Source organism: Anas platyrhynchos, chromosome 26 (assembly GCF_047663525.1).
Source record: "Anas platyrhynchos isolate ZD024472 breed Pekin duck chromosome 26, IASCAAS_PekinDuck_T2T, whole genome shotgun sequence".
NCBI classification, from domain to species: domain Eukaryota; kingdom Metazoa; phylum Chordata; class Aves; order Anseriformes; family Anatidae; genus Anas; species Anas platyrhynchos.
The window spans coordinates 1,682,612-1,706,758 of record NC_092612.1 but is presented as its reverse complement, the minus strand read 5'-3'; the positions used below and the strand labels follow the sequence as shown (position 1 = coordinate 1,706,758).

General features: G+C 65.8%; 3 protein-coding genes across 3 annotated transcripts; all 3 read right to left on the bottom strand.

Moving 5' to 3' along the window:
* Nucleotides 1-462: 462 nt before the first annotated feature.
* Nucleotides 463-7,319, bottom strand: LOC139999472 (dnaJ homolog subfamily A member 1-like). The gene is given in 12 exon segments (XM_072027849.1): nucleotides 463-531; nucleotides 534-574; nucleotides 577-626; nucleotides 628-660; nucleotides 662-690; nucleotides 1,715-1,815; nucleotides 1,929-2,180; nucleotides 3,066-3,293; nucleotides 3,440-3,544; nucleotides 5,184-5,388; nucleotides 5,467-5,614; nucleotides 7,218-7,319. Coding segments are annotated over 11 exon segments (1,245 nt in total). The 5' UTR covers nucleotides 5,599-5,614; nucleotides 7,218-7,319.
* A 3,353-nt stretch (nucleotides 7,320-10,672) lies between these two features.
* On the bottom strand, nucleotides 10,673-13,652 carry LOC139999471 (uncharacterized; the record flags this gene model as incomplete). Its single annotated transcript, XM_072027848.1, has 2 exons — nucleotides 10,673-10,735; nucleotides 12,291-13,652. Coding segments are annotated over 2 exons (1,425 nt in total), but the record flags the coding sequence as incomplete, so codon positions are not given.
* A 203-nt stretch (nucleotides 13,653-13,855) lies between these two features.
* On the bottom strand, nucleotides 13,856-20,982 carry NES (nestin). The gene is made up of 4 exons (XM_072028168.1): nucleotides 20,049-20,982; nucleotides 19,044-19,168; nucleotides 18,382-18,455; nucleotides 13,856-17,736 (listed from the first exon to the last, which is right to left on the bottom strand). Exons 1-4 carry the CDS (start codon nucleotides 20,859-20,861, stop codon nucleotides 14,318-14,320), a joined length of 4,431 nt encoding a protein of 1,476 aa, XP_071884269.1. The 5' UTR covers nucleotides 20,862-20,982; the 3' UTR covers nucleotides 13,856-14,317.
* Between the last annotated feature and the right edge of the window lie 3,165 nt (nucleotides 20,983-24,147).

Here is a 24,147-nt window from a genome sequence, read left to right as displayed (position 1 = left end):
GCCAGACCCAGCTCCAGCAAGGAAAGAAACGGGCAAAGCGAGGCCCCCCGGGGGTGGGTGGGGGGCAGCGGGGCACTGGGGGCCGATTTGGGGGAGGGGCGACTCAAGCGGGGCAGAGGGCAGGGGGGTCCCGGGCCCTCTCCTCCCCAAATCCTCTCGCGGCGGCACGGGGAACCACCCGGCCCACAGGGGCTGCGGGTGGGAACTGAGGCAGGCGGGGGTGAGGTTGGGGTGTTCTCTCTTCCCATCAGTCCCAAGGGGGTGGCCTTCTCAGGGTGTTTGGGGGGGGCACAAGGCGCTGCGGGAAGGCGACCTATGTATAAATCCCTCAAAGGTGCCTTGTTTTCTCAGTCTTTTCCCCACAACACCGACCCCATAACGGGGACGAACTCATTATGTTCACCCCCCCCACCCAAAACCCAGGGGGGGTGAAGGGGGAGTCTGTGGAACCCCCCCATCCGTTCAGGCCAGGAGGTTCGGGATCTGGACGTGCTGCCGGGAGCCGTCCTCCAGGTCGTCCCCGCGGGAGGACCCTGCCTGTAGGGTCGGCGGCCGGACCCCGGGTGCGCCGCTAATCGCTGAGCTCCACTTCCTCCGTGTCCTCCGTGGCCATCACCTCCTCCTGGGGGGAAAAGGGCCTGCAGCTGCCGCAGGCGATCCGGGGAGCCAGCCGGGGGTCGGGAACTTCACCTGGCGGGGGGGTAGAAGGGAGAAGGGGTTAGGGTACGGGATTTGGGCACTGGGTGGGTGCACAGGGATTTGGGCACAGGGTGGGGCACGGGGGTTGGAGGCATACAAGGATTGGGGCACACAGGGATTGGGGTATGGGGTGGGCACTTGGGGATTTGGGGCACAGGCATTGGGGGCACACAGGGATTTAGGGTGCACGAGGATTGGGGCACGGGGTGGGCACACGGGGATTGGGGTATGGGGTGGGGTGCACAGGGATTTGGGTGCGCACAGGGGGTTTGGGCATGGGGATTCGGGCACAGGGTGGGGCCACAGGGTTTGGGCACACAGGGATTTGGGCCAGGGTGGGTGCACGGGGATTGGGGCGCAGGGTGCACACAGGGATTGGGGTGCACTGGGATGTAGGCACATGGATTTGGGCACACAGGGATTGGGGTATGGGGTGGGCACGAGGATTAGGGCACAGGGTGGGCACACAGGGATTGGGGTGCACGGGGATTTGGGCATGGGGTAGGTGTGCAGGAATTTGGGCACAGGGTGGGGCACACAGGGGTTTGGGCATGGGGATTTGGGCACAGGTGGGCATGCAGGGATTTGGGCACAAGGGTTGGAGCACGGGGATTTGGGCACACAGGGATTTGGGGCACACGGGGACTGGGGTATGGGGTGGGCACACAGGGATTTGGGGCACGAGGATTAGGGCACAGAGATTTGGGTACGGGGTGGACGCACAGGGATTGGGGCACACAGGGATTTGGGCATGGGATGGGCACACAGGGATTGGGGCACAGGGATTTGGGGCGCAGGTGGGCACAGAAGGATTTGGGGTGTGCAGGGATTTGGGCACAGGGTGGGCACACAGGGATTTGGGCATGAGGATTTGGGAATAGGGTGGGCACATGGTGATTGTGCACACGGGGATTTGGGCACGAGGATTGTGGCAGACGGGGATTTGGGTTCAAGGATTGGGGCACGGGGATTTGGGCACGGAGCTACCTCCTCCCGTGCGCCCCCAGCCCCTCACCTCAAACTTGAGGATGAGCTTCCCCTTCTGGAAGGGGCTCCTGTAGACGGGCATCCCCTCGTTGGGGACACACTTCATGTCCCCGGGCCGGATAACGTCACCTGAGAAGAGACACCACCATCACCACCCCATCCCAAACACCGGGGAGGGGGTCACGGGACAACCCCACAGCCCCGGGAGCTCTCCGGGACCCCGTTGAGGGCAGGATGGGGACCGAGGTGTCCCCGTCCCCACCTGGCCTGCGAGGCCACCAGCAGGGTCCTGTTGTCCAGGGTGCGGATGACCTGGCGGCAGCCGCAGAGCGCGTCGGCCAGGCTGATTTCTCTCCGCACGATCAAATCGTCGCCGCTGCGCCGAAAAATCGGGTGCTCCTTCTGATCCAGGGACGATGATGATGTCCCCCGGTTCCAACCGGGAACTTGGTCGCCTTCCTCGTGGAAGGTGATTTTCTGCCCGTCCTTCATGCCTGGGGGGGTGAGGGGGGAGAAGGGAGAGGTCAAGGGGGGTGGGAGAGCTCCAGGGGGAAAGCTTGGGGGGGTAGGGGGAGAGGTCGGGGGGCGCAGGGGGAGCAGGGAGAGGGTTTGGGGGATGTGGGGAGCTTGGGGGGGGCAGAGGGAGAAGTCAGGGGGTGTGGGGAGAGGTTGGGGGGCACACAGGAGCTTGGGGGTGCAGGGAGAGAGTTTGGGGGGACCACAGGGAGAGAATTTGGAGGATGTGGGGAGCTTGGGGGGAGCAGGGGGAGAGGTCAGGGGGTGTGGGGGAGAGGTTGGGGGGCACACGGGAGATTGGGGGGCGCGGGGAGAGCTCAGGGGGGCACAGGGAGAGGTCAGGGGTTGCAGGGAGCTCAGGGAGCGTGGAGAACTTGGGGGGGGCAGGGGGAGCTTGGGGGGCGTGGAGAGAGCTTGGAGACCTTGGGGGGCACGGGGAGAGTGTGGGGGGCACGGGGGGAGCTTGGGGGGCGCACAGGGAGAGTTCGGGGGGTTATGGAGACCTTGGGGGGGGGGTGCAGGGTGAGCTCAGGGGGCAGGGGTGCTCGGGGGGGGGCAGGGGGGAGAGGTTGGGGGGCACAGGGAGAGAGCTTGGAGAGCTTGTGGGCTGCAGGAAGAGAGCTTGGGGGCGCATGGAGAGCTGGGGGGGCGCAGGGAAAAGAGCTCAGGGGGCGTGGGGAGAGCTGGGGGGGGCGCACGGAGACCTCGGGGGGCTGCAGAGGGAGCTCGGGGGGGCATGGAGACAGCTCGGGGGGCGTGGGGAGCTCGAGGCGCTCAGGAGAGCTCGGGGGGCGCCCCCCACCCCCCCTTTTTTCCCCCTTTTTTTTTTTTTCTTTTTTTTTTTCCCCCCCCCCCGGCCCCACCTTTGTCCAGGTGCACGCTGAGGATTTTCTTCTCCCTCACGACCTTGCGGCCGTTGCAGGTGAGGCAGCAGTCGCGGGGCCGGATCCACTCGCCCTGCCCCTGGCACTGGGAGCAGACGGTCTGGATCTGCTGGATCATACTGGGAGCCAACTGGTGGATGCGCACCTCCATCCCCGAGCCGTGGCACTTGGGGCAGCGCCGCTGCGCCCCCTCCCGCACCCCACAACCTGCACCGAAAAAAAAAAGGGGGGGGGGGGGGGAGAGCTCAGGGCTGGATTCGGACACCCCGGATGCGTTGTCCCCCCCCCGGCCACGTTGTCCCACCCCCCCCCCAGCCGTGTTGTCCCCCCCCACCCCGTGTCCCCCCCCTCACCTCCGCATTTCCTACAGATGATGTTTTTCTGCAGGGACAGCTTGCGCGTGGCGCCGTTGTACAAATCCTCCAGGGACACCGAGAGCTGGTGCACCACCGTCTTCCCTGCGCGGGGAGGGGGGGGGACGCACGGATTAACCCCCACCCCAAAAAAAAAAAACCAAAAAAACCCCCCCCAAAAAAAACCAAAAACCCTAAGGATTAACCCCAAAAAAACAAAAAACCCCCAAAAAAACAAAAAACCCCCCAAAAACGTGGGACCGGTTTGGAAGCACCCCACCCGCGGGGAGGGGGGCGCACGGATTAACCCCCCCCCCCAAAAAAAAAACAAAAAGCCCAAAAAACCGTGGGAGTGGTTGGGAAGCACCCCACCCGCGGGGAGGTGCCCCGGCCCTGCTAATTGCCCTGCTCGCTAATTAAAAGCGCTGCCAGCTCAGCGCCAAGCGTGAGCCAAGCCCCAAGCACGCCGCCGGGGTCGGGGCCGCCCTACAAGCGCTGCGCCCCCCCCAGGGGAGGAGGGGGCTGAGTCAGGGCCCCCCCCCCGGGGATGAGGCTTTGAAGAGGGGCAGACGGGGAAAGGGGAGGACGGGAGCGCGGCGGCCCCCCCGGGGTGGCACCTCTAGGGGATGGGGACGGCGCTCGGGGTCCCGGCCCCGTGCCCCCGGTGACACCATTTGGGGTCCCTGTCCTGTGACCCAGAGCCAGAATTTGGGGTCTTCCTGCCCCATATCCTGGTGACACCTCTTGGGGTCCCTGCCCCATGCCCCAGTGCCACCATTTGGGGTCTCCATGCCCCATACCCAAGCACCAGTATTTGGGGTCCCTGCCCTGTACCCCACTGCCACTATTTGGGGTCTCCATGCCCCATACCCCAGTGCCAGCACTTGGGGTCTGTGCCCCAGTGGGACCACTTGGGGTCCAGTGTCAGCATTTGGGGTCCCTGCCCTGGACCCCAGTGCCAGCACTCAGGGTCTGGTGCCAGAATTTGGGGTCTGTGCCCAGAACCCTAATGCCAGCACTTGGGGTCTGTCCCCTGTACCCAAGTGCCACCATTTGGGGTCTCCATGCCCCAATGCCAACATTTAGGGTCTGTGCCCTGTACCCTAGTGCTAATATTTAGGGTCCCCACCCCACACCCCAGTGCCACCATTTGGGGTCTGTACCCTGTACCCTAGTGCCAATATTTGGGGTCCCCACCCCATACCCCAGTGCCAACATTTGGGGTCTCCATGCCCTATATCCCAGTGCCAACATTTAGGGTCTGTGCCCTGTACCCTAATGCCAACATTTGGGGTCCCCACCCCATATCCCACTACCACCATTTGGGGTTTGTGCCCCAGTGCCACCATTTGGGGTCCCTACCCCATACCCCAGTGCCAGTATTTGGGGTCCCCACCCCATATCCCACTGCCACCTTTTGGGGTCTGTGCCCTGTGCCCTAGTGCTAATATTTAGGGTCCCCACCCCATACCCCAGGGCCACCATTTGGGGTCCCCACCCCATACCCCAGTGCCAGTATTTGGGGTCCCCACCCCACACCCCACTACCACCATTTAGGGTCTGTGCCCTAGTGCCAATATTTAGGGTCCCCACCCCATATCCCAGTGCCACCATTTGGGGTCCCCACCCCCCCCACCCCCACCCCCCATTTAGGGTCCCCACACCCCTTCCCCACCAGTTCCCCCCCCACCCCCCCAAAACCCCACACACCCCAAAACCCCCCACCCCCCCCAAAACCCCGTACCTCTGCGGTCCGCCCTGCCCCTCATCCTCACTCCCCCGCCGAAGAAGAGGTCGAAGATGTCCATGGGGGTCCCGAAACCTCCTCCTCCGCCGCCCCCCCGGCCCCCCAGGCCCCCCTCCTTCATCGCCCGCTCCCCTCCGCGGTCGTAGAGCGCCCGTTTGTGGGCGTCCGACAGCACCTCGTAGGCTTGCGAGATCTGCTTAAACTGGGGGGGAAAAAGGCCAAAAACGGGGGTGAGGGGGAAATATGAGATTGGGGGGGGGTCAGGGGGGGGGTCACGCACCCGCTCGCCCTCGCTGGGGTTTTTGTCGGGGTGGTAGCGCAGCGCCAGGCGCCGGTACGCCCGCTTGATCTCCTCCAGGCTGGCGGCGGGGCGCACCCCCAGCAGGTCGTAGTAGCCCGTCTCCTTCACCATCCTCTTCCTCGCCGTGCTGGGGGGGGGGGGGGGCAAAAAATTAAAAATAAATAAATGGGGGGGGCACAGAACAAATAGATTGAGCCCCCCTCCTCCTTCTCATCCTCCTCGTCCCGGTGCTGGAGGCTCTGCCTCAGTTTCCCCCCCCCCCCGAAACCCGTCTCCTTCACCATCCTCTTCCTCGCCCTGCTGGGGGGGGGCAAAAAAATTAAAATAAATAAATGGGGGGGGCACAGAACAACCAGACTGAGCCCCCCTCCTTGTCCTCATCTGGGTGCTGGAGGCTCTGCCTCAGTTTCCCTTCCCCCCCCCCCCCCGAAACCCGTCTCCTTCACCATCCTCTTCCTCGCTGTGCTGCGGGGGGGGGGCAAAAAATTAAAATAAATAAATGGGGGGGGCACAGAACAAATAGATTGAGCCCCCCTCCTCCTTCTCATCCTCCTCGTCCCAGTGGTGGAGGCTCTGCCTCAGTTTCCCCCCCCAAAACCCGTCTCCTTCACCATCCTCTTCCTCGCCGTGCTGGGGGGGGGCAAAAAATTAAAATAAATAAATGGGGGGGGCACAGAACAACCGGACTGAGCCCCCCTGCTCGTCCTCGTTCTCCTCGTCTGGGTGGGGGAGGCTCTGCCTCAGTTTCCCCCCCCCGAAATAAGAGGGTGTGGGCAGCGTGCCGGGCGGTGATAAGCACCAAAGGGGGGTGGGGGGGGGGAAATGGGGGGGGCAGGAATAAGAGGGGGGGGTAAAAATACAAGGGGGGGGTAAAAACACAAAGGGGGGGGTTGGAACATAAGGGGGGGGGTTGGAATATGGGGGGGGGGTATGGGGATTGGGGGTGTGGGGGGGGCTGAAACTTTGGGTGCTGCCCCCCCCCAGGGTCCTGTGGGTGTGAGATGGGGGGGGGAAAAGGGGGGGGGGAGGTGGGGGGGGTTATGGGGGTGGCAGTGGGGGGGGGGTCGTGGGGGGGTCATAGTCTGGGGGGCTATGGGGGGGAGTGGGGGGGGAAGGGGGTGTCAGACGTGGGGGGGTCTTGGGGGGTTTTGGGGGGGTCTGGGGGAGGTGTCAGTCGTGGGGGGGGGCACAGGGGGGTGTCAGGGGGGGGTCGGTAAAGGGGTGAGGGGGGGGCACAAAGGGGGCGTGACACAGCGGGGGGGGGGGGGGCACAGCGAGGGCCCCCCCCGCGGGAACCCCACGGACCCCCGGGGGTGGGGGGGGGCAAATTTTGAAGGGGGGGGGGGACACCAAAATTTTTGGGGGGGGGGGACAAAAATTGGGGGGGGGGGAACAACGGGGGCAGGGCAGCGCCCCCCCGGCTGCTCACTGGGGGGGGGCCTAAAAAAATTTAGATGGGGGTCAAAAAAATTTTGGGGGAGTCAAAAAATTTAGGGGGGGTCCAAAATATTTTGGGGGGGTCCAAAATTTTTTTGGGGGGGTCAAAATTTTTTTGGGGGGGTCCCGGTGCCGGAAGGGCCCCCCCAAAAGGGCCGGGGGGGCCAGGCCCGAGCTTGGGGGGGGGGTCCTGGGGAGGGGGGGGAGGTCACGTGACAGGGGGGGGGGGGTCCCCGGGGGGAGGTCACGTGATGGGGGTCCCGGGGGGGGCCGCCCCCCCCCCCCGCACTCACCACCGCTCCGCCGCCCGTCTCCGAACTCTCTGGAAGCCCGGCCACGCCCCCCTCGCTCCCCATTGGCTGCTGCCCGCCCCGCCGGCCACGCCCCCTCCTCCCTTCTCTGGCCTTCCATTGGCTGCCCCTCCCTTCTCCCCGCCTCCCGAGGCCACGCCCCTTCATTAACCCCCGCCCCCTTCCTCCTTCCCCGCCCCCCTCCCCCCCGCCCGCTGCCGGCCGCGGATTTCTTCCGGGCAGGCCTGGAGGGAGGCGGGCGCTGATTGGCTGAGGGGGCCGCGCCCGGGAGACGCCCTCGTTTTTCATTGGTCGAGGCGGGCGGCCAATGGGAGGGAGGAGGGGGCGGGGCCTGGAGGCGCAGCTCCGCCCCTCGCCGCCAGGGGGCGCCCTGGGGAGGGGGAGCGAGGGGGGGGGCGGGGGGGGCCGGGACCCCCCCAAAAATGCCGGGGGGGGGCCGGGACCCCCCAGGACCCCCCCCAGGGACCCCCCCCCGGGGAGTTGGGGCACGGCTGGGGGGGCCCCGACCTCAGGGGTCAAGGGGGGGGGTCCTGGGGGGGGGTCTTGGGTTTTTTTTTGGGGGGGGGGAATATTTTTGTTTTTTTTTTGGGGGTGTTGGGGGGGCTTTGGGATTTTTTGGGGGGTTTTGGGGGGTTTATGAGTTTTTTGGGAGGGTTGGGGGGGGTTAAGGGTTTTTTGGGGGGTTTAGGGGGGTTGGGGATTTTTTTTGGGGGGGGGTTGGGTGGGTTTATGGGGTTTTGGGGGGGGTCCGGGGGGGGTTTGGGGGGGCTTTAGGACTTTTTGGGGGGGTTGGGGGGGTTATGGGGTTTTTGGGGGGGTTGGGGATTTTTTTTTGGGGGGGGCTGGGGCGGTTGGGGGGGCTTTGGGATTTTTTGGAGGGATTTGGGGGGGGTTTATGTTTTTTTGGGGGGGGGTTGGGGGGGTTGGGATTTTTTGGATGGGGTTTTGGGGGGTTTATGGGGTTTTGGGGGGGTCTGGGGGATGTTTGGGGGGGGTTGGGGGATTTTTTGGGTGGGGTTTGGGGGGGTTATGGGGTTTTTGGGGGGGTTGGGGGGCATGGGGGTAAGTTCAGGAGGGCTTTAGGATTTTTTTTGGGGGGGTTATGATTTTTTTTGGGGGGGTCTGGGGGGTTTTGGGGGTCTTTGGGATTTTTTGGAGGGGGTTTTGGGGGTCTTATGGGGTTTTGGGGGGGTCGAGGGGGGTTTGGGGGGCTTTGGGATTTTTTTTTGGGGGGGGTTGGGGGGATGTTGGAGGGGTTGGGATTTTTTTAGGGGACTTTGGGGGGGGGCTTGGGGGCCTTGCTTTTTTTTTTGGGGGGGGGTTGGGGTTTTCTATGGGGGTTTTGGGGGCGTTTTTATTTGGGGGGGGGGGACAGGGGGAGAGCACGGCGCTGTCCAGCAGGGGGGGCTGGGGGGGGCCCAAAATTTTGGTTTGGGTTTTTTTTTGGGGGGGGGTGGGGTCCAGCAGGGGGTGCTGGGGTGTGCCCCCCCCCCGGTTGTTTTTTTTTGGGGGGGGTCACTGGGCGTTACTGGGCGTTACTGGGTGTTACTGGGAGTCACTGGGAGTCACTGGGAGTCACTGGGATTTACTGGGATTTACTGGGAGTCACTGGGAGCCCCCGCCCCACCTCCCGGGGGGGGGGGTCCCGCACCCCCCAGGCCATTTTTGGGCACAGCCGCAGCTCCTGGGGGGGGTCACGACCCCCCCACGACCCCCCCATGACCCCCCCCCCCCACCCCAAGCCGCAGTTGTCGCCCCCCCCCCCCCCCCCGCCCACCTGCCCCGGGGGGGGGGAGGCGAATTCCTGGGGGAGGAGGGGGGGGAAGGAGCGGGGAGGGGGGGGCCCAAAATTGGGGATTCGGTCCCCAAATCTGGGAGGGGGGTCCCAAATTGGGGGTGCGGTCCCCAAATTGGGGATTCTGACCCCAAATTGGGGCTGGGGGGCCCAAATCAGGGATTCTGAGCCCAAAAAGGGGCTGAGGTCCCCAAATAGGGGCTGGGGTCCCCAAATTGGGGATTCTGACCCCAAAAAGGGGCTGTGGACCCCAAAGCAGGGATTCTGACCCCAAAAACGGGCTGTGGTCCACAAATCAAGGATTCTGACCCCAAATTGGGGCTGCAGTCCCCAAATCAAGGATTCTGACCCCAAATCAGGGCTGGGGTCCCCAAATCAAGGCTAGGGGCTCCAAATTGGGGCTGAGGTCCCCAAATAGGTCCTCAAATTTGGGCTGCAGTCCCCATATTGGGGCTGCGGTCCCCAAATCAGGGATGATGACCCCAATTCCAGGCTGATGTCCCCAAATCTGGGCTCATGTCCCCAAATCGGGGCTGAGGTCCCCAAAACATGGCTGAAAACCCCAAATCCGAGCTGAGGACCCCAAATTCGGGATTCGGTCCCCAAATCCAAGCTGAGGTCCCCAAATCGGGTCTGAGGTCCCCAAAACATGGCTGAAAACCCCAATTCAGAGCTGAGGACCCCAAATTTGGGATTCAGCCCCCAAATCTGGGCTGAGTTCGGCCCCGTTTTGGGGTGTCCCTATATTGTCCCCGTGCCACCTGTGGGGCCGGGAAGGAGCCGCTTTTTTGGGGTTTCCTGTGGGGCCGCGTCACCTCCAGCCCCACTGCGGGGGGGGGAAACTGAGGCACCAACCGGGACCCCCCCACATGGCCCCCCCCATTTTTGGGGGAGAGAACGGGGCTTACATCGCTCTGGGGTTGGGGTCTCATCACCCCAGATTTGGGGTTTCATTGCCCCTGTTTTGGGGTTTCATCGCCCCAGATTTGGCGTTCTCATCGCCATGGGTTTAGGGTCTCAGAGACCTGGGTTTGGGGTCTCATCACCCCAAATTGCTCTAGGTTTGGGGTCTCCCCCCTTTTGGGATCTCTTCTCCCTTCTGTTGGGGTCTCATCTCCCCTGTTTTGGGGTCCCATCTCCCTGGGTTTGGGGTTTCCTCCCTGTATTTGGGGTTTCATCTCCCCAGATTTGGGGTCTCATTGCCCTGGGTTTGGGGTCTCATTTCCCCAGATTTGGGGTCTCATCTCCCTGCTTTTGGGGTTTCCTCTTCCTGTATTTGGGGTCTCATCTCCCCAGAATTGGGGTCTCATCTCTGTGGGTTTGGGGTCTCATTTCCCTTGCTCTGGGGTCTCATTGCTCCGGATTTGGGGTCTCATCTCCCCGGGTTTGGGGTTTAATCTCCCCTGTTTTGGGGTCTCATCTCCCCTGCTCTGGGGTCTCATTGCTCTGGATTTGGGGTCTCATTTGCCCATATTTGGGGTCTCATCTCCCCAGATTTGGGGTCTCATCTCCCCTCTTTTGGGGTTTCCTCTCCCCATATTTGGGATCTCATTTCCCTTGCTCTGGGGTCTCATCTCCCTGGATTTGGGGTCTCACCTGCCCGTATTTGGGGTCTCCTCTCCCCAGATTTGGGACCCCCACCCTACTGACGGACGGCCCCAGCCGCGCATTCCAGCCGTGGGGTTTGGCCTCCGGCATCCCGCAGCTGTTGGGGGGGGGCAACCCAGCAGCTGGGCGACCCCCCCAAAAACGGGACCGAGCTTATTATAACCACCGGGACCTATTTTGGGGGCGGGGGGGGGGCACGACCCCAGTGATGGACCCGTTATAGGGTGGCGGGGCCGGACCCCATGGCACGTCCCCGGGGGGCTCGGGGGGGGGATGGATGGGGCCGTGCCGCCACGGGTGGCAATTTTTGGGTGTGGGGGGGCACCTGCTGCACACCCCTTTTGGGATCAGGACTTTTTATGGGGTCGCCGTGCCCCCCCCTCCCCTATATCCCCTATATCAGGCTTGCCCGCTCCGAGCATCCCTTATTTTGGGGAGGGGGGGGGCGGGGGCCGCCTGCACCCCTTGGTATTGGGGGGGGGGGATTAGTATTTTTAGTCCTTCCCTTATAAGGTTTCCGTGATTTTTTTGGGATCCGCGAGCCGGGTGAAGTCATCGCTGAGGTCATCCCAATTCTGTGCCCCCCCCCCCCGCCCCATTTCCTTTTGTTTCCCCCCCCCCCCCCCCCTCCAAGCTTCGGGGAGGTTTTTGTGTGGGCTCCATTGAAATCCCCGGGCTGCGAGGAAACAAAACCCGGCATTGTCTGGCGGGGGGCCAGGCCTCAAGGATTGGGGGGGGGGGCAGCTTTTTTTTTAATTTTTAATTTTTTTTTATTTTTTTTGGGGGGGGGGGGCAGCATTTTTTTTAGCGCTCCCACTTGGCCGGCACCGCACCGCGAGCCGTGCCCGCACCGTGCACCAGCACCTCGGGGTGTAGAGGGGGGGGGGGGGCGTGAGCAGCTCCGGGGGGGGGCACATCCAGCACCCCGAAAGCCCCCCCCCCAAAATGAAATTGCCTCTGGTTGGGTTTAATAAATGGGGTGTGTGGGGGGGGGGGCCCAAATTGGGTCGGTGGCTTTCGGTGCGCCCCGGTGCGCTCTGATGGGCACGGGGGGGGGACCCCGGCATTGGGGGGGGGCTGGGGGTGCTGGGGGGGGGTTGGGGGAGCTGGGGGGGGTTTGGGGAGCTGGGGGGGGTTGGAGGGGTTGGGGGGGGGGCTGTGGATGGGGTTAGGAGTGTAGGAAGGGGGGGGGCACTCTCGTCCCGTTTGGGGACGCCCGATTTAGGATTTTGTGCATCGCCGGAGCCCCTCGCCGAGCGCCCCATGGCCGTGTCCCCCCCCCTCACCGCCGCCCCCCAGCCCTCGCTTCTTCCTCCCCCTCCTCCTCCTCCTCCTCCTGCTGGGGGCTGCCCCCCCCCCGCCATCTGTCCCCCCTCGTCTCTCTGGCAGCCCCCCCAGGCCCGCCAGGAATGCGGCTTCATTTCGGGAGGAATGCGCCCCCCGCCGCCCCCCGCCTCGCTCGGCTCCCAGCCCCTCGGCGAGGCCCCCAGACCCCCCCCCAGGCCCCATCCCTCTGCGCCCCCACGGCCACGACCCCGCTTTTTTTTTTTTTTGGGGGGGGGACACCCAGAGCTGCCGCCGGCTGACGCTGCCCAGGCCCCCCCTGCGGGGCCGGATGGGGGCCAGGGGCTGATTGAACGCAGGCTCGGCGCCTGATTAAAGTAATCAGCGGGGATTTTTTTTAATTTTTTTATTTTTTTATTTTTTTTGGGGGGGGGGGAGTTATGGGATCCGCTCGAGTTTGGCCTTAAAAGGAAGGCGTCGCCTGCGGGCAGGGGAGGGGGCCGGGGGGGGGGGCTTCGCGGGGCCAAGGCTGAAAATTGGAGGGGCCTTATCGGAGAGCCCTTATCAGAGAAACCGAGTGCCCTTATCAGCCCCCCCCCCCGCCCTGCGCCCCCCCCCCTGGTGCCAAGGGCACGGCTGGGCCAAATCCGGGACGTGGGCGAGCGGCGGCCGAGCTGCGGTGCTGGGGGCACCCGTGGGTGCTGGGCGCCCCCGCCGTGCCGGCAGAAAGGCGCCCGCGGGGCCCGGCGCACAATGGGGTGGTTGAGGGGCACCCGCACCCCGTGGGGGGGGGCCTCGTAAAGGGGTGGGAAGGGGTTGGGGTGATTGGGGTTGGGGTGCTCGGGGTCATGGTGGTTGGGGTGCTTGGGGTCAGGGTGCTCGGGGTTGGGGTGTTTGGGGTCAGAATTCTCAGGGTTGGGATTCTCAGGGTTGGGGGGCTCAGGTTTGGGGTGTTTGGGGTCATGGTGCTTGGGGTTGGGGTCCTTGGGGTTGGGGTGCTTGGGGTTGGGGTGCTCAGGGTCAAGATATTCAGGGTTGGGATTCTCGGGGTCTGGATGCTTGGGGTTGGGATGCTTGGGGTCAGGATTCTTGGGGTCTGGATGCTCAGGGTTGGGATGTTTGGGGTTGGGGTGCTTGGGGTCAAGATTCTTGGGGTTGGGGTTCTTGGAGTCAAGACTCTCAGGGTTGGGATGTTTGGGGTCAGAATTCTCAGGGTTGGGATTCTCAGGGTTGGGGTGCTCAGGGTTGGGATGCTTGGGGTCGTGGTGCTTGGGGTTGGGGTGCTTGGGGTTGGGATGCTCAGGGTCAAGATGCTCAGCGTTGGGATTCTTGGGGTTGCGATTCTCGGGGTCAGGATGCTTGGGGTTGGGGTGCTTGGGGTCAGGATTCTCAGGGTTGGGATATTTGGGGTCAGGATTCTTGGGGTCAGGGTGCTTAGGGTTGGGATTCTGGGGGTTGGGATGCTCAGGGTCTGGATGCTCGGGGTTGGGATGCTTGGGCTCGGAACGCTCCGGATCGGGATATTCAGTATCGGGATATTTTTTGGGGCCGTGATTCTCGGGATCGGAATCTTTGGGGCCGGGCCGTTTGTGGTCTCCGTGCTCGGGGTCAGGAAGCTTCGGGTCCCGGGTAGCTCCGGGGCAGGGCGGCCCCGCGGGCACCGTGCCCGGGCCGGGCAGGGCTCGCAGCCACTTTTCTGCTGTCTCATCGCTGAGTGTGCTGGCACGGGGTCAGGGGGGGGGGCTGGCATCCCGTCCCCCCCCCCCGCCCTGTGCCAGCTCCAACACCCCCATAAGGCTCGGGGCGGGGGGGGGATTCAGCTTCTCCTTACAGCCCCCGCTGCGCCCTCCCCGCACCCCCAGCCCGGTCCCGAAGCCGTGGGGGCTCCCGTCGCGCTCCCACCCCCCCCTGAAGGAATGAGGGAGGCAGCAGGTGGGAGGGGGGGGCCGGGGGGGCCGAGGCTTTATTAAATTCGTGTCGAGGCAGCGAATGCGTCCGCCGTGGGGCAGCGCCGTGAGCGTGGGCGGCTTGGGGACGGGCACCCTTGGGTGCCCTCGCCCAGAGGTGACAGTCCCCAAACCCCACTGTGCCCCCCCCCCGGGCCAGGAAGGGGGAGATGAGAGGGTTTAAATTAAATACTGCGGTGGAGAGCGCACCTGGGGGGTGTGGGGGGGGCACAAAATAAAGGGGCTGTGGGGTCTGGGGGCGCACGGGGTGACCCCGCTCCCGGGACGCGCCCTTGTGCCGGGCATCCAAAAAAAGAGGCAAAATCCACACGAAAAGGGTTAAAAACCACGAGGGAACGGGCGTGCTACGTGGGGGGGGGGCTACGGGAGGCGTCCGATTGTCGAGAGGGAGCGGGGTTGATATTGGGGGGGGGGACACCCCGCCACCCTCACTCATCCCCCGAAGCCCAAGGCTCCGGCTCCAGGCGCGGGACCTGGTCCCCGGGGGGGGACAGCGCGGGGACGGCGTCGGCTCCACCGTGTTTGCCGGGCAGGGGGAGGCTTTGGGGGGCGTCAGCGGGCTTGGAGGAGTTATTTTGGCCCGGGGGGGCCACGCCGTTGAGCCCCTCCTCGGTGAATTCAGGCAGGTCCTCCAGGCTGGCCTGGCGGTGCAGCCCGTTGAGCTCGGCGCCCTCGGCACGGCACGGCTCCGCCGGCGCCTCCTGCACCGTGGGCTGCTCCTCGCTGGACGAGGACCCCCCCTCATCCTCCTGGGGGGGCTCGGAGCCGCCCCCAACCCCCTGCTCGCTCGCTGCCAGCCTGGCCCCCAGCACCAGCTCCTGGTTGAGCTCCAGGGCTTGCTCCACCAGCTCCAGGATATCCGAGTCCTGCAGGACGTCCGCCGGCAGCTGCGCGGGGGCCTCGGGGCTGCCCTCGGCCTCCTCCAACCCCCCCTGCTCCAACGGGGAGCCTGGGGAAGGTGGCTCGGGGTGGGGGGGCTCCTTGCCTGGGGGGCTGTCCCCATCCTGGGTGTCCTCCTCCGGGGGCAGCTCCTCCTCGGGTGCTTTTTCGGGTGGTGGAGACACCGGAGCCGCCGGTGGCTGGGGCTCCTCCGGGGGGATGCGCTCGTCCTCCTGCCCCGGGGGGGTCTCTGCTGGTCCCTGCGGCCCTGGGGGGGTCTCCGCTGGTCCTTGCGGCCCCAGGGCATCTCCGCTGGCCCCTGGCTCCTGCTCGCCCGTGCCATCCAGCTCCTCCTCTGGCTCGGCGCTGGAGCCCTGTCCCTCGTCACCCTGGGGTGCGTCGTCATCGGCGCGCCCCCCAGACGCCCCCTCGGTCACCGGGGGGCTGGGCTGTGCCCCCAGCACGGCCGAGCCTTCCTCCAGCTCGGCAGCAAAGCCCCCAGCATCATCCTCATCCTCATCCTCCTCTTCATCCTTCGGCACCTCCTGTTCTTCTGGGGGCATCTCCGCAGCTTCCTCTTCGCCCCCAAAAGCCTCCGAGCGCTCCTCGGCCTCTGGCTCCGGAGAGGCGTCTCCGGGAGCTTTGAGACCATCCTGGGCGGCTTCAACTTGAATTTCTTCAAAGTCCTCCGAGACCTCAGCCTCCTCCGAGCTGGACGCCTCGTGGCTGGGAGCAGACACCATGAAATACCCCTCCTCTTCCTCGGCGCACTCCCTCGTAGGAGCCAGCTCCGGCTCCGGCTCCTCTTGGCGGCTCTCCGGCACCGAGGCGGCCGTTTCCTCGTGGCTCTCTCCCAGCTGCTCCTCATCCCCCAGCTCCATTTCGGCTCCGGGTGCTGTCTCCGTGGCCTCCTCGCCCTCCGGGGTTTTTGGGCTGGCCGCAGCCATCCTCCCCCCTTGGGACGCGCTCGGCGGGGTGCTGTCGGGCAGGGTGTCCTCCAGCTCAATCCCACCCGTCCCCAAATCCTGAGCATCCTCTTCCACGGGCTCGGCGCCCCCCACGCCGCTGCCTGGCTCCTGCTGAGGTGCTTCAGGGTCTCTGCTGCCGTTCTCCAGCTCCGTTGGCTCTGAGCCGAGCTCTCCTCTGCCTCCCTGTGCCCCCCAAACCTCCTCCAGCGCCTCGGATGGATCCTGGGGGTCCCCGGGTGCCTCCGTGGTGCCCCCCTCCTCGGTCTCCTCCAGCCCCGGGGTCGTCTCAGCCTCCTGCTCCTCTTCTCCTGGCGTTGGTGCCTGCAGCTGGCTCAGCACCTGGCTCCCGGCAGCTTCCTCCTCCTCCTCCTCCTCCTCCTCCTCCTGCGCCTCCTTCATCTCCGCGGCTCCCTCCTGGCTTCCCGGTGCCCCCATGCTGGGCAGTTCGTCATCCACCCGAGCTGGCTCTCGGGGTGTGACGCCGGTGTCCCCTCCTGTCCCCTCCTTGGCCCCTTCCCAGTCCTCTGCTCGCTGCTCTCGGCCGTTGTCCTCGTCCCCCCTGCCCCAGGCGTCCTCTCCGGGCTGCAGCTCCGTGTCCTGCTCCTGCCCGTCCTCCCGCAGCTCCTCGGAGCCGCCGCTCTCCTGCCTCAGCTCCTCGCCCCCCCAGGCCTCTCCTGCCCGGGGATCCTCTCCCCCCGTCGCCTCCTCTCCTTCCTCTCCCTCTTCTTCCTCACCATCCCCTGCTCCGTTTGCCGTCTCCCCTCCTTCAGCCCCCGCCGAGTCTTCTTCCACCATCCCGACCTCCTCTGTGCCGGGGGGCTCCAGCTCTGGGCACGTCTCCTGCTCCCTCTCCCCTCCTGCAGCCGCCCCCCCGGGGGGCATCTCCCCCTGCCCCAACTCCTCCTGCTCTCCCCCCACCAACTCCTCCTCCTCCAGGCTGCTTTCGGAGGGGAGACCCGGGCGGCTTCCCAGCGTCAGCGCGCGAGCGGCTTCGATGCCCCCCTGGGGGGTCTCCTCCTCTCTCCTCTCCACCTCTTGCCCCGGGAGCTCCTCGTCCTCCCTGGGGGGGCTCCAGGCTCCCCTCGGCTCCTCGTCCTCCGAGAGGTGCAGAGCCTCGGTGCTGGTGGCCTCCACGTCGTCCTCCCCCGGCTCCGGCTCCTCCTGGCCGCTCCCTGCCCGGATGGCACCGCTCACGTCCCCTTCCCGGGGTGCCCCCCGCGGCCCCCCGCTCTGCCCCGTGCTCGGTGGGCTCTCTCTCTCCTCCTCCTTGCTTCCTTCCTCCTCCTCTTCCTCCTCCTCCTCTTCCTCCTCCCAGGGTCCCGGCTCCTCCTGGCTCTCCGTGTCGCTGGGGGACGCGGGCGCAGCGGGAGCGGTGCCGTGGTGCCGAGCGCTGCGCTCCCCCCCCAGCTCCTCGGGGACGGCTCCTTCATCTCCTTCCTCCTCCTCCTCCTCCTCCTCCTCCTCCTCCATTTCGGGGCCCCCATCCCCAGCTCTCGGGGCCTCTTCTCCCCCTTCCTCACAAACCTCCACAGGCGGAGAGGGGCTGGACCGGGGGGCGCCGAGCGCGGGCTCCTCTTTGGGTTGGGCATCATCGTCCCGCACCTCCCTGAGCGCATCCTGCAGCACGTGGCTCACCAGCTGCTCGGGGTACAGCTGGTCCCGGGCAGGGGGCGTCCCGGGGGGCTCCTCGGGACCTTCGGGGGGCTCCTCCGGGCTCCTTTCCCCTGTGTCCCCCCCCGGATGGGTGGGACCCTCTGCGCCCAGGCTCCCCGGGGAGAGCAGCGGGGCGGCGTGGGTAGGGGTAGCCAGCTCCTTAGAGATCGGTGCCTGTAGGGCCGAGGTGATTTTTTGGGATTCCCTCACGCCGGGACTCTTGGTTTTGGGGGTCGGAGCCTTTTGGGTGTCCCCCAGGGCCCGGGGGGGCTGCGCTGTCCCCTCCGGCCACGGGAAGGTGGTGAGGCCGGCGCGGTGCTTGCTGCTGCTCGCCTCCAGCTTGACATCTGCGAAGAGCCAGGGGGGAGCGCGGTGGAGGGGGGGGCACAGCCCCAAAAAAACGGCTCAGCCCCAATGGGACCCCAACGGGGCACAGCAGCACCCGAAACACCGTGGGGAGGCACCGGGTGAAGGGGAGGGGGGGGGTCTGGGGGGCACGCTGGGTGTTTGGCTGGGGGAATTTCATCCCAGCGGCTCCTCTCTCCCCTCCCGGTGACCCCGAGCCTATTTTTAAAACAGCCCCGCCACGGAAAGTGGGAAATTCCTCCCCAGAAAGTGGGAAATTCCTCCCCGGAGAGCCGCCGGGGGGGGGGCCGGGTGGGGAGCGCAGCGGGGTCGCGCCGCTGGGGCACCAAATGGGATGGTGGGGGGGGCGGGGGGTCTGCTTTTTTATATTTTTTTTATGGAAAAAAAAAAAATTCTCAGCCTGCTGCTGAGCCCGGGGTCCTGTGCTTGGGCCCCCCCCGTGCAGGAATTTAATGGAATCACAAAGAGAGATAAGCCCTTATCTGCTCCGAGGTGCTGGGAGGGGGGGCATGGTGCCAGCACCCCACCATCACACCTCCCTGCTTGTGGGGGGGGGGAGCGGCGCTGCCAGGACAGTGCTGGTGCCCCCCCCTCAGCCTTGGAACCTCGGAACCCCCCCCTTTTACCTCGCAAGCCGTTGGCCAGCTTGAACTCCGGGGGGGCCATCTGCAGCCGGGTGCTCTCCGCTTCCAGCAGCGTCCTGCGAGGAGATGAAGTGCCAGGGTGGGTGGGGGGGACACCCAATTTGGGGGGGGGGTTTGCACCCACAGCCCCCATCACCCCGGGGTCTCCCTGCACCCCCCCAGCAGGCTGAATGGGGGGAAACTGAGGCACGAAGTAGCCAGGGGGGGGGTTTGCTCATGCCAACCCCGTTGGCAACCTCGCTGCGTGCGCCCAGCTCGGTTCGGGCACGGGGGGGACCCCAAGGGTGCCCCCACCTCCTGGGTCTCCCCTCGCCCCTCCTGGGCCCCCCTCCCATCCCCTCCAAGCCCCCGGGTGACATCAGCTCTGGCGGGGAGGCCCCAGGGCTGGGGACAGCCCCTATTGTCATGCTAATTGCCCCCCCCCCCCCCCTCCCCAGCCCCTCGCAGCCTCCCTTTGTCTGGGGCCATCTGGAGGGGCTGGGATTGGGGCTGGGGGTCCCAAAGGGGGGGCAAAGGTCCCGTCCCCGCTGTCCGGCCAAGGTTGGGAGGACACCGGGGTGCCCCCCTGGGATCGTAGGGTGCCTTATGGGTGCCCTCCCACCCAAGGGTGCCCCGTGGGTGCCCCCCCACCCAAGGGTGCTCACCTGTAGGTGGCCACCTCCAGGCTGAGGGACATCTTGAGGTGCATCAGCTGCTGCCTGTCCTCCAGGACCTGGGCGATCTGCGCCCGCAGGCTCTGCTTCTCCTGCTCCAGAGCCTCGATGGCCAGCTGCGGGGACAAGCAGGGGGTCGGGGACGGCGCCACCGGGACCCCCCCCAAACACACATCGCCCCACACGAGGCCGGGAGCTCCGGCGGCACCGAGGGCTCCATCCCCGGCTGGGGTTTGCCAACCCCCCCCCCATCCATCGCCGCTCTTCCTCCCGGCCCTGACCCCTCGGCTCCCGTGGGAAATGAGGGGAAATTATTGCTCCGGCTCCTTCCGGAGGATGGGGGGGGGGGAAGAGGCTGGGATTTGGCTCCGGGAGCCGCCCGCAGCCGGAGCCACGGCACCGAGAGGGTCCCCGGGTCCGTCCCCAAACCCAGCACCCCAAGGGGTGACCCCCGTTTCCACCCCTGGGTGCCCAGCACCCCGCAGGGGGTCACAAGGGGGGTCATTTTTTTTCCCTGGGGGGTTTGGAGAGGGGAGAGGTAGGCGAGGAAAGGAGCCGGGCAGAAATTCGAGTGGGCAGCAGCTGCTGGAGGAGGGATGGAGAGGCTGGAAGGGGGGCTCAGGACCCGGCGATGCCGGCGTGGAAAGGATGCGTCCTTGGGGGGGGTGGGCGGCCACGGACACCCCCTTCCCCATCCCAACCCTGGAACAAAGAGGGGACCCTGCCCCGCGCGGGGGCTGCAGCTCCGGCCGCCAGCTGGGGGCCATTCCTGGCATTTCCAGCCCCGTCCCCCCCCCGCAGCCTCCCTTTCCTCGATGAGTTTCGCAGCTGTGCTGCAGCCGGACAAACTTTTTCCTCCCCAACACCGGCAGGACGCCGGCGACAAAAACCCACCCGGGGGGGGCTCCGAGCCGCCCCTCTTCCCCCATTTTGGGGGTCTTCTCCTCCTTCCCTCTCCCCTCCATCTCCCCCTCGCCCTTCTCTGCGTCTCCCCACCTGGAACTTCTCCGCTTCTCCGCGCTGCTCCTGCCACTGCCGGGCCAGGTTGTCCTCCAGCAGCTCCTTGCGCGCTCGGAGCGCCGCCAGCTCCTTGTCCAGGTGCTGCAGCTGCATTTGGCTCTGCTGCCCGTCCTCCGCCGCCTTCCAGAGGCTCTCCTTGGCCTGGCCGAGCGAGCGCTCCAGCTGCGCCACCTCCGCCTTGTAGGTCTCCACCGCCCCTCTCCAGATCTCCGCCAGCCTCCTGGAGTAATCCTCCACCTCCAGCGGCTGGAACGCCGCCGGGGCGCAGCGCAGGCTCTCCAGGCTCTGCGAGAAGCCGGCCAGCTCCCGGTCCAGCCCCGCTTTCTCCTCCTTGTGCACCTCCAGCAGGGCTCCCACCTCCTTCTCCAGCTGCGCCGCTCGCTCCTTCAGCCAGATCTGCGCCCTCCTCTCCTCCTCCAGCTCCTTCTTGCCGGCCGCCAGCTGCCTCTTGGCTTCATCCCGCGCCTCCTTCTCCTTCTGGCACCTGCTCCTCACGTGCTGAACCTCCTCGTACAGGTTATCCCGGGCCAGCTCAGCCGAGCATTTCTCCCTGAAGGCTCGGTCCAGCGCTGCCCGCAGGGCTCGCAGCTCCTCCTCGTACTTGGCTCTCCAGGGCTCGGCGGTGGGGCCGCTCTTGGCGCCGCGGATTTGGGCGCGCAGCCCCTCGTTCTCCTCCTCCAGGAACTTGACGCGGGCCAGGTAGGCTTCCAGCCGCTTGTTGAGGTCCCACATCTGCAGCGACTCCTCGCCCAGCAGCCTGGCCCCCACCAAGCCCTCCATGCTCAGCATCGGGGAGCCCAAGGAGGACGACGCCGGCAGGAGCAGTGCCGGCGATGGCGAGCGCAGCAGCTATTCATACTCACCCCGGGCGAGTGGGAGGCCCCCGAGACCCGGGCAGAGGAGCGGCTTTAACTCTTCCGCAGCCGGCGCAGCTGCTGCCCAAACCATCCTCATGTGTCCCCCCCTTCTTCTCCACGGCCCCCCCGTGCACCCTCAGGACTCCCGGCACTCCTCGAGTGCCGCGCTGGGGAGGGCGAGGAGGAGGGGGCTGCAGGGGGGGTGCCCGGGCTTTGCCGTGCCTCAGTTTCCCCACCGAGCTCGGCACAGTTTGCGGTGCCCCCCCTCTGGCTCAGATCCCGCTGGGGAGCCCCCCCCCAAAAAAAAAACGTCACATCCCTGGCACCTGGAGGTGCTGGGCTGGCCGCCGTGGTGCTCAGCGCGGAGCTATTTGGGGCTTTCCAAGGGAGGCTGGCAGACACCTGTCCCCCAGGGCTTGGCCGCAGGGACCCTTTTGTGCTGCTCCAAAAACCGGGGTGAGCAAACCCCTATGGGGCCGTGGAGGGTTTTAGTGCCCCGGGTAGGAGAAGACCCCATGGGGATGCTCCAAAAAACGGGGTGAGCGAAGCACTGTGGGGCTGGGGGGGATTTTGGCACCCCGGGGAGGAGAAAATGACCCCGTGGGGATGCTCTGAGCAACCCCAGTGCCTCTTGGGGTTGCCTCTCGGCACCATTTCGGCACCGATCCTGCCCCAGCGCAGCTCAGGGCTCCAGCACCCCGGATCCACCCCAACAGACATAGGGCAAACTGCTGGGGGGGGAAGGAGGCGAGCAGAGCAGCCCCCCCAGCAGCCCCCCCACACTTCCAGCTGTGCCCGTTTCGGGTTCCAGATGTGGAGCTGGGAGCCCCACGGGGGCTGCCGATGGCCACAGGTTCCCCTGGAGCAGCCCAAAGTTTGGGGCTGTGCCCCGCGGCCGTCCACCCCCCCCCGGGCTGCTCCGATCCTCGGGGCGAGGAATTGCGTCGTGGGGATCGTTTTCCTTTTTTTTTTTTTTTTTCTTTTTCTTTCTTTTTATTTCCCCCCAGCTGATTTATTCGGGGGGAGGGAGTTGAGGGCGCGAGCTTGCTGTGAACAAAAGAAAGGAACGAAAAATAAAATAAAATAAAATCATAAAATCATCCGGGGAGAGACTTTTTGTTGCCAGCTCTTTCTCTCCCAGCCCTTCCTCTCCCGGAGAGGCGGTGGGGAGGGTCCCCGCCGGCCCCTTTCCAAGGAGGAAAAGGGCAAAAAAGGAAAAAAAGAAAAAAAAAAGGCAACGTCCCCTCCCCAGCTGGCTCCCGGCCGGCTCCCAGCCAGCTCCCACCCTGCTCCAATTTGAGGCGAGCAACAGTCCCCTCTGCTGGCAACACCACCCGGAGCCACCCGGAGCCACCCGGAGCCACCCGGAGCCACCCAGGGGCTGGCTGGGACCCCACAGCCCCCGTGCCATGGCCTGGGGGGCGCAGGGGTCCCCAAAAGTGTCGTTTTTCCACCTAATTTGCAGCCAGACGTGCTGAGATTTTTCCTCCTCCGGGGCCTCCCCGGTGTCGGTCCCATGGGACGTGGGGTCGGAGCGTGGCCTTCCTCCCTGCCCTCGCTCTCCTCTTCCTCCCCGAGGCTCTCCTGTGGGTTTCCCTGCTGTGCCCCCCGTCCCCTGGTCCCCGTGGCAATCTGGCAGGGCTCAGTGGGACAACCCAAAACCCCAAAACCCCTGTGGTGTGCAGGGTGCCCCAGGTTGGGGGGGGGTCTGCGTGCCCCCCAGGGGTGCTCAGGGCCTGGAGCTGCTTGGGGTGGGGACATCGGTGTCCCTGGGGGGTTCTTGGGGTCGTGACGCCCCCAGGAAGGGAACATCCACATCCCTGGGCGATGCTTGGGGTTGGGATTTGGCCCTAAATGGGGACATCCCTGTCCCTGTGGGGTACCCTGGGTCTGCCCACCCCCCCCGGGACGGGGATGTCCCTCCCTCTGCGGGGTGCTTGGGGGTGGCAGCGGGGGGCAGGAGGTTTTGGGGGGGCCACCACCCAAAAAAGAGGAGGAGGAGGAGGAGGAGGAGGAGGAGGAAGCACAGCTGGGCACGGGGACGCTTCCAGCCTCACCACGAAGGGGACGCAGCTGGGGACCACCGGTGTCCGGGGTCACTTTTGGGATGGGGAGGGCTGGAAGGGCCCCACCACCTCCTGTAGGGCAGGGGATGGGGATTCTCTGCTGGCTGATAGGGGTTGTGCCCCGCTGCCACCCTGTGCTGACCGCTCTCCCCCCCAGGCACCGGCTGTCCCCAGGGATGTCCCCTCTCCCCAGGACACCCCGGGGACACCGCGGTGGCCCCGTGGCGCAGCGTGGAGGAGCCTCTTTGGCGAGCTGGAGGGGAACATTTGTTCCCAATTAGGGCTGGTAAGGCTCCTTGCTGAGCAGGCACTTCGCCTTTCCCCCATTCCCGAGATTTCGGCCACAAAATCCCGGGCGCAGGATGTGAGCTCATGGCCACGAGGATCCACAAGGATCCAGTGGGGGGGCCCAGCGTCACCCCTACCCCTTGAGACATCTGTCCCCGTGTCTGTCCCTGTCCCCGTCCCTGTGTCTGTCCCCGTGTCCGTCCCGTATCCATCCCAGCCCTGTGCCACCACGCCGTGCGCCTCGCTGCCGAGCCCTTCCCCGCCGCTGCTAATTATTTCCCAGGGCGACGGGTGATTAATTCTGCTCAGGAGCTGCGGCTTTCTGCAAACTCACCCGAGCAATTATCCGGCAGGCGCCGCGCCAGCCCCCCCGGGGTGGAGGATGCCGCACGCCGGAGAAAGTTTTGAGCGAGATCTGGTTAAAAAAAGCTCCGGTTTGGAGCTCGGCTCCCTAATGGGGGGGGGGGACCCCGATCCTGGCTGCACCCAGGGTCCCGAATGCAGCCCACCCCCATCCTGCTCCGTGGGGAGGATTTGGGGCTTGGCGAGCTTAAAGCACCCCCCCGGGAGCAATCTGCGAGCCATGGGCTGCAGGTGGGGAAACTGAGGCACGGCGTGTGCCAGGACCCCCCCCGGACCCCCCCCCTGCTCCACACATGGAGTTGGCACGGGGTGGGGGGCGCACGACAAAACCACAGCCACCGGGACCCCTGCCCACAGCCCCTTCCCCTATCCAGCTGAAAATCCCAAATATTGGGATAAACACCCCAAAAAACGAGGGGCTGTGGTGGGGAGGTTGGGGGGGGGTCAGTTTGGGGGGGCCCCTTGCATCCACAGGGTTAAACCTCGTGCCCGCCTGGCGCA

Bases quoted from the DNA above. Each gene is read 5' to 3' on its own strand.
- NES (XM_072028168.1), bottom strand. From the start codon at position 20,861: ATGCTGAGCATGGAGGGCTTGGTGGGGGCCAGGCTGCTGGGCGAGGAG. The intron at 19,169-20,048 runs GTGGGGAGACGC...TTGTCCCCGCAG, and splicing joins GAGAAGCGGAGAAGTTCCAG to CTGGCCATCGAGGCTCTGGA. The intron at 17,737-18,381 runs GTAAAAGGGGGG...GGCTCTTCGCAG, and splicing joins GCTGGCCAACGGCTTGCGAG to ATGTCAAGCTGGAGGCGAGC.